This window comes from Chlorella variabilis (assembly GCF_000147415.1).
Source record: "Chlorella variabilis unplaced genomic scaffold CHLNCscaffold_10, whole genome shotgun sequence".
In the NCBI taxonomy this organism is placed as follows: domain Eukaryota; kingdom Viridiplantae; phylum Chlorophyta; class Trebouxiophyceae; order Chlorellales; family Chlorellaceae; genus Chlorella; species Chlorella variabilis.
Genome location: NW_005435078.1, coordinates 1,455,483 through 1,463,882, shown reverse-complemented (window position 1 = coordinate 1,463,882; position 8,400 = coordinate 1,455,483). Strand labels below are relative to the sequence as shown.

The 8,400-nt window shown below is 62.0% G+C and overlaps 1 protein-coding gene across 1 annotated transcript; it reads right to left on the bottom strand.

The window, feature by feature from the left end:
* Nucleotides 1–712: 712 nt before the first annotated feature.
* Nucleotides 713–3,569, bottom strand: CHLNCDRAFT_134121 (hypothetical protein; the record flags this gene model as incomplete). The annotated part of the gene is made up of 10 exons (XM_005847630.1): nt 713–855; nt 955–1,090; nt 1,301–1,504; nt 1,725–1,883; nt 1,968–2,083; nt 2,192–2,299; nt 2,426–2,557; nt 2,647–3,005; nt 3,170–3,301; nt 3,484–3,569. 10 exons carry the CDS (start codon nt 3,567–3,569, stop codon nt 713–715), a joined length of 1,575 nt encoding a protein of 524 aa, XP_005847692.1.
* Nucleotides 3,570–8,400: the final 4,831 nt, after the last annotated feature.

The following is an 8,400-nucleotide window of genomic DNA, read 5'->3' as shown; positions in this document are numbered from 1 at the left end:
TTGATGTGCGCAAAGGTTGAGTGACCAGTGCGCTTTCAGCATCAGGCAAATATTGTTTGGACGGCTCCTTGCCGTGAACGTGCCACAGAGCAGTTAAACATAACGTTGATGTAGTACTGAGAAAGTGGGGTACAGCTTGGCGCAACCTTCTCATTCTTGTTCACACAGGTTGTTTGCGTTACACATGCTTGCTTGCTTGCTTGTGTGGGCTTAAAGTCTGGTAAAGCAAGAACTAGCTTGCAACATAGACTCCCCGCCGAAACGGGACGGGAACCGGGCGAAAGCAGAGAAAGCAAACACATGTGGTTGGGCAACTTTTTTAGGTCATAGACACAGGGCGGCGGCAGCAATGCGGCGGCAGGACATAGCACATTCAAAGGAGATATACAGGCAACAGTGGCAGCGGAGAAAACATCTGGCGCCGCTCGCTGACGCAATCCAGCAGCTGTTGCAAAATTGGCACTCAAGGGCCGGGCCGTGTTGGCGACTTGTGGGGCAAGCGAGTTGTGGCACAGGTAAGATTGATTATTTGATGGAGTCGACTTGTAAATCATTGGGAGGTGTGTGTATACTACTAGAGATACATGGTGAAGTGTGACGAGCAAGTCAAAGTGAAGGCCGAAGGCAGGCTGGGTACTCTAGTAGAACAAGCGTACTCTTGTAGAAGAAGGGAGAGGAGGGAGAAAAGAAAGGAGGACAAAGCAAGCGGCACTCACACGACTCCAGGCGCGTAGGACGTGGCGGTCCAGCAGCCGTGGAGACCGCTGGGCACAGGCTGTCGAAACCGGAGCGTTGCCACTGGCCCCGCCTCCACATCTCGAGCGTCGAGAATGACTAGGCGACACACCAGCGTCGCTGCAACAACAACAGCAAACGTGCATGGTGTGTGGGAATGCCATTTGTGTCAAACTTGTCAAACTTGATCGCCCTCCCACACCCTTGCACGCCACCCACCGCTATCAAACACGACTGTGAGCAGCCAGCCGTCGTCCTCTTGTGTCGACCCTGGCCGCCCCACAAACTTGGGTTCCAAAGCATACTTCTGGTGGCCAGGCTGCCACACAGCTGCTGAGCCCCGCGAGGTGTCCACCTGCAGCCAGCAGAAAGGAATGGAAGCCTGTTGAGGGCAGGACAGCACAGCGGCAAGCCATGCTTGCGTGGCTTAACAGTCCAAATTCAGCAAGAGCAAGCTTGCAGCGTAGACTTTGTGTAGCCACACAGGAGGGCATTGTTTTTTGTGGATGGGCAACGGGTAACGGCGTGACAGCAAGCGTTGGTACCCAATCACTGCCCACCTCACCTTCACTATACCCATGGAGGCCATGTTAGGCTGTAAGATGGTTTGGCAGCCATACACGAAGCGCTGCTGTGTACCCATGAGCGACTCATTGATGACAACCATTTCAAGGGGATCTGAATACAGCTTGCGCATGCGCAGCGTGCCGGTGCCCAGATCAGCCTCGACACGGCGCAGGCGGCTGCTCAAGGCGACATTGAGGTCAATCTGCAAGATGTGCAGCAAATCAGCAGTGAGCTTGCGAATGAGAGGCAGCAGGTGGGCAGCAGGTAGAAGGTCAATCTGCTGCAGCTGCTCTTCCATCACACATGTGCAGCAATGTAGCAGGGTCTGCTGGCGCCGCAAACAGAGCAGCAGCCTGCCATTGGGCATGTAAGTAGTCCATTCCAACCCGCCAACTTCGACCCAACCACCCCCACCCGCTCACCTGCTGCTCCGCCATCGCATCGAGGCTAAGCGCTGGCATGCTGTCATAATGTATGGAGTCGATTGTGATGTGCTGCCCATCCTCCGACTCAAAAGCGTTGGCGTGGTGGAAAACAAACATTGATGGGGCAGTGAAGCTACGGTGCTGCAGCGGCCGGCCCTGCACTGGGAAGGCACACAATGAGCCGCTGCCCCTGCTACTGTTGGCTGCGCAACAAGAGACGCACGTTGCAGCATGACGCACCTGCGCATCTGTCCTGCCCGGCCGGGGGATCAGGTGCAGCAGGGCAGGCTTGCCCTCGTTCCAGTGCACACAGGCGGCGGCAGGGGCCTTGCCAGTGATGTATGGCACATAGTCCACTGCAGCTAGGCGGGGCAGCGGGGCACTACATTTGAAGCTGCGGGCTGCATGCAGAAACAACAAGAATGCATGCCGCCAGATAGGCAGCTGGTCTGGTGCCTACGCACTTTTGACTGGGTTTTCGTAGATCACATAGTAGTTGGCTGTGAACGCAAAGTCGTGCAGGAAAGGAAAGCCTGCCAGCTCAAACGTCGTTTTAGCTGCAACCGCGAACTCTGCAACCGGGTCAACAAGAAGGGCAGGCAAGTGGGGGAATGTGCCGGGTCTGGCAAGCTTGGCTGAAGCATTGCACTACGCTCAACAAGTAAGAAGGGCGTGACACCTGCTGTACAGCTCCTTACCTGGCGTGTACTCCCAAAAGGTTAGCGTGGTTCCCATCGGCTTGGTGAAGCTGTGTGTGACTTGGTAGGAGAAGGAGAGCAGGCGCCCTGTGGTGCTGTCAACATGTGGGTGCGCCGTCATCGCATCCCCTCCTGCACTAGCCACACACACAAGCCAATCTCTGCTTGCAGCAACGCTCTATCAAGCAAGGTGTATGCAGCACACAGCCCCCACCACATACCTGCAGCAAGCAGCTCTGTCGGCGGCATGAAGTGCGCGTTGCCCAGTCGCTCCTGTGTGCCCGTGAGGAAGGAGCCCAAGGCTCGGTTGGCTGCAGGGGACCCCATGTCAAAAGGCATGCCGACCCGCAGCTGGCCATCCAGCGTCTCCATGCCCTCGGTCTCCAAGGTGCGCGGGTTGAGGCGATATGGCTGGCCAGCCTCAAACAGCGTCCACAGCCGCCCGCCCCAGCAAACCACATTGGTGTTGCTCGTGTTCTTGACGTGGAGGTCCAGAGCGTTCTGGCCCTGGCCCCCGCGCCGCTGGGTGGCAAAGGTGCCCCTGAACATGATGCGCTGCTCCTGGCTCTCCGCAACATACCTGCAAGGGCAGGACCACTCCCGTCGGCAGGCCTCAGCACAGCTTGCAGCAGAGCGGATGCACAGCCCACACAGCCGCTGGCGGCGCAACATGCAACTTGCATGCCAGGAGCAGCCTGCCGCAATGGTGCAGCGGTACGCCACACCCTGGCACCGCTCACTCACTCTGCAGTGCGCACAAAGTGTGAGTGGAAGAAAGCGCGACCGTCGCGAAAGGTGATCGACAGTATGAGGCCATCGCCATCGTATGGATGGGCGACCTTGTCAGTGCCTACAGTGAACTTGCCAGGGCCATTCCTGCACGGTGGAGGCGTGGCGCGTCTTGAATGTGGTGAGCTTGCTAGGCGATGCCCTGGTTGCTGCTGCTGGACTCCAGCAGCTGCTTGCGTTTGAACGTGTGAATGTAGTACTAGTTTAGTGGTGGGCAAGGCCCAAAGCAATCATAGCCGCGCCAAGTGCAGCCTGTTGCCGTCCCTCACCTGAACAGCGTGCCGTGCAGCTCGTTGGGGACCCGGCCCCAGTCGCAGTCCATCCAATAGCCCACGAGGTCCTCCTCAGTATCCATAAAGCCACGTTCCCAATTGTCTAAGAAGGCCCTGTACTGCTCATCTCCCTGGCGGTCGGGGTCGAGGGCGGCCGCGGGCGGCCGCGCCTCTGCTGTGGTGGTCACGGTGGCGTCGGCTTGCTCAACGGCTGGTGCATCCAATTGGGCAACGTTGCAAGTGATGCCTTGCCAGTGCCGCCGCGGCCACTGCCGACGGTATGAGTGGGCAGCGGCGAAGGGCCGCAATTGTTGTGCTGGCCTCGGAGGTGCAGCCGCGGGGCCACTCGCAGGCCGAACACAGCTCATCAGCAACAAGGGCGGTGCGTAGACTGAAGGGCGCTGGAAGGAAGGAAGGAAGGAAGGAAGGAAGGAAGGAAGGAAGGAAGGAAGGAAGGAAGGAAGGAAGGAAGGAAGGAAGGAAGGAAGGAAGGAAGGAAGGAAGGAAGGAAGGAAGGAAGGAAGGAAGGAAGGAAGGAAGGAAGGAAGGAAGGAATTGATGCCTAGGAAGGAAGGATGCATGATGTGTGGTTTGTTCCGGCGTGCGTGCAATTTGCACTCGTGGCGGCCCTCCGGGCGACCAGGTGGCTCCGGGCAGCCAGCTGGCAGGTAGGCCTCCAGCTGGACGGGGGACGGGAAGACTCCCAGCTGTCCGGGCTAGCCCGCGGGCCCAGCATTCCCGCCCGCTGCGTGCGCTGCACTGGCTGGGCAGCGAAAGTAATGCATCTGTATATCTTCAATCAATCTATCTTCTATTTATATCTATATAATTAGTTGAGCTCTGAAGCCTGCTGTCCGGCTGGCTTTCTGTCGCTCCTGCCGCGCCTGCTTTCGGTCTCTGCACGTTTTCCGGCCCTCCGTGGCCTATTACACCAGTCTGAAGGGGCGCAGCCGCGAGGCACGCTCTGCTGCCCGGGCATGCCCACGTGCCGGCCCCTCTCTCCAAGTGCTTCGCTCCCGCGCTCCCTGCGCGCTCTCAGCGTCCCACAGGCCTCCAGCCGACGACTGTAGGCAGTTCTGACAGTCCGGCGATCACAGCCTCGAGGTCGTGGCAGCGCATTCCAAAATGCGCTGGAGCTTTGCTTTTTGTGTTTACAGTTGGCTTGTGTGGGCTTACAGTCTGGTTTCAGCAAGAACAAGCTTGCAGCACAGACTTTGTTGTTCGAGCAAGGAGGGATGAAGCAGTAGAACAACAGGCAGGACAGGCCAACTGACAGGTCACCGAGCGTTTAGTGTGTGAGCGGGCAGACAGTACTGCATGTCGTGGAGCAGGTGTGGTGCGGTAAGAGCAAAGGGGGTGGACATGAGAGTAGGGGTTCAGGGCGGGACTGCAGGCAGCGCAACGGTGGCGGTTAGCCAGCGCTGGTGACAGGCGGCAGCAAAGGCGGCGAGGCGGCACGGTTTCTGGCGGAGGAAGCGGTGGGGAGGATGGGGCTCAGCAAACAGGTCAGGAAAGTTGAGGCGCAGCGGGGCGTAAAGGGGGCAGGTGAGCAGCATGTGGGGGGCATCTTCAATGCCGTCGTGGCAGTGGGGGCAGACTCGCTGCTCTCGGGGGCGCCGCGTCCAGCGGCCGGTCTCTTCCGCGCCCCAATGCGACCCGGTGCGCAGCTGCGCCAGCGCCTCGCGGTCCTGCCGACGCCGTACTGCATCCAGGTAGGTCTTGCGCTGCCCAAACATGGCGGGCGCCAGGTTGAGGGCGCCCACCACGTTGTGCACATAGTGCTCCAGCCGGCTGGCGCCGCCCTTCGCCAGCGCCTCCTGGAGCTGCGCCAGCTGGCGGCGCTGCGCAGCTTCCCCCAGCTCGCCGAGGTCAACAGGTGCTGGCTGCTGCAGGTCCAGCTGCATGCCGACCGCTGCGAGACCGGCCGCCAGCTGGGCAGCCCAGGACTGCTGTGCCAGGGGGTGGGCGCCATCTGCGAGCTGCACGCTGGACAACTGCGCTTGCTGCAACAGGCTAACGGGACGCTCCTCCAGCGTCTTGTTCCAGAGTTTGGCTGCCCGCCGCAGCCAGCGCTGCCACAGCGGGCGCTCGCCAGTCTCCGCAAGGAGGGCCGCATTGGGGGTGCTCTGCCGGACCCCCAGCAGGTGGCGTAGGTAGCTGAGCTGCAGCTTCTCGGCCGCGCTGCCGGCACTGCCACGATGGCAGCACGCCGCTTTGGCCGCCAGCTGCACGCCCCACACCTCAGCACCATGGGACAGCACCGAGTCCACCATGGTGCCGAAAAGCCGCAGCTGGACGGGCGCCGCCTCGATGCCCACCTCTGCGCAGCGGGTCCGGCAGTTGTGCATAGCCAGGCGCGCCAGCTGTGCCCGGGCTGGCGCTGCTGCCCCTGCCAGGCAGGTGCTGGAGTGAAAGGCGATGCCGAGATACTTGAAGCTGGTGACTGCCGCCAGCTGCTGGCCGGCGAAGGTGAGGCCTGCTGCCTCTGCTGTCTGCTGCGCCGCGTGCTGGGTCCGCCGCCCGCTGAGCAGCATGAGCTTGGTCTTGTCGATGTTGACAGTGAGGCCCCACTGCCGGCAGTATTGCTGGAGCAGGTTTAGCTGCCGCTGCAGCCCGGCCGCTGAGGTGGCCAGCAGGACCATGTCGTCGGCGTATAGCAGCGGAGCCACCGCGGCGCCGCCGCTGCCGAGGAAGCTGGGGAGGTCGAGCTGCTCGCCACGCCGCGCCGCCGCCATCAGCTCCTCCTCCAGGTCGTCGATGTAGAGGCCAAAGAGGGTGGGGCTGAGGGGGCAGCCCTGCTTCAGGCCTGTCACGGCCTGGAAGCAGGGCGACAGCCCGGCTGAGGTGCGCACCGACATGGGGACGTTGCTGTACAGCGCCTGCGCTGCCGCCAGCCAGGCTGTGTCCACACCGCGTGCCGCCAGCTTCTGCCAGAGCTGCTCCCTGGGCACGCGGTCGTATGCCTGCTTGAAGTCGACGAAGCAGCCCCACAGCTGCTGGCCTCTCAGGCGGTGTTGGTCCTGGAGTGCGCGCAGCACGAGTGCTGCCTGCGCTGTGCCGCGCTGGCGCCTGAAGCCAAACTGCCCTGCTGCTCTGAAGTTGCTGGCCTCTGCCCAGTCTGAGATGCGCTGCTCCAGGATGGCGGCGTACAGCTTGGCGGCCATGGTGCCGATGGCAATGCCGCGCAGGCTGCTGCAGCTGGTTGGGTCGCCGCCGGGCTTGAGGATGGGTGCGATGATGCTGAGCGCGTCAGGGGTGGCCAGCTGCCCCACCCGCCGCCATGCTGTGTAGACGGCGGCCAGCACGGGGGCCAGCTGCTCCGCTGCGGCCTTGAGGAACCACAGCTGCTGCTGCTGGCTGTTGTAGGCGTCGGCAGCAGCAGATCTGTGATCTGTGATCTGTGATGTTACAGAGGCAACGCCCATCAATGGGCTGGGGGCACACAAGCCGTGCCCACTAGCTCTGGACTGTATGAAAGCATGCAATACCGCCCGGGCGGCAAAGGGCGGGCTCAGGGAGCGGTCGGGCGCAAAGGGCGGGGAGGGAGGCGAGGGGCGCCTGATGGCCAGCCCAAGGGCGGCAAGCATACCAGTGGGGGGGAGGGGCAGGTCGAGGACCCGCACACCACCACCACCAGAAAGCGGGCTCACCCACCCCGGCACAGTAGCTGGGAGAGCGGCCAGGCGGGCGGGCGGGGGCCGCAAAGGTGAAGGCGGGCAGCGCAGGATCAGCAGGTGGCTCAGCTGGTGATGGACAGCCTGCCCTATGCTCGGGCGGCGCCGCTCACCCAGATGCTGCAGCAGCACGGCTTCCCAGGGCTCTGACTATTGTCTCTCTCTCTCTTTTACTCACTATTTTACTCAAAAGGTGTTACTCAACACCGCCGCTGCCCGGAAATTGGCCCGTTTTGAAACTTGCCAAGCCCGCTTCGGGATGCACAGCCAGTGGGTGCGCCCAATCCGTAGAGATACGAAATTCCGGCGGGGCTCGGTCGAGTGGCTCATATTCCAGGCCATTCCAGCCGGCCGCTTTATCGCCGGCTGGAATGGCCTGGAATATGGCCACTCTCCCTCGCCCCTGCCGGAATTTAGCACATTCAATGTGGGGGTGGGCAGGAAGTTCCTGCCCACCCCCAGGAATCGGCCGGCGGGCCTCCTTTCCGATTTCAGGCACTTTCGCCGATTGTTTTGGGCCCTGATCACTATCAGAAGCTCCGTTCCGGCGATAAACAGGCCAAAGGGACGCTGTGGGCAGCGACTGCCAACCCCCAACCACCCATTTTCGGCTGGCTCCTTTGCGGCTATCTTCGCTGGAACGGAGCTTCTTTCCAGTGCAGTCAAGCTATCCCGCACCACGGCGAAGACGGTTCCTGTCCTGCAAATTTGAGCCCCCCATTCCGCTCGGGTGTACACAGCCCCCATGACAGCCATGGGTTCCACACTGTCTTTCGGCCCCGGGCGGATGCCCTGCCAGCCTGGCTGCTGCTGAACCCTGATGCTGCACTTGAGCATTTCCTTGCGCTCCTCTGCCCCCAGACCGCCCCAGACCACCCGCTTGCGCCGCGGGACGCTGAACTCCCTGCAACCGTTGTCCAGGCTATGCGGACCGGCCCTCAATGTGCCCAGCTCCCACAGGGACGTGAGATTGTTCCTGGGGGCGCGCATGATGAGGCGGCGGCAGCACCGCAGGCGGCGCCCTCCCAGGGCGCTGCCGCGGCGGCCGCCATGGCAGCCGCGGGGCTGGCGACATTGGCGGCAGCAGGCACCCAGCCTACCGGCACTCAGCCCAGCCCCACTGCCTCCCCACCCCCGCCTGCCCCCGCAGCAAAACCCCACCCCAGAGCGCCGCGGGACGCTGAACTCCCTGCAACCGTTGTCCAGGCTATGCGGGCCGGTGAAGTTAGCGAACACTGCC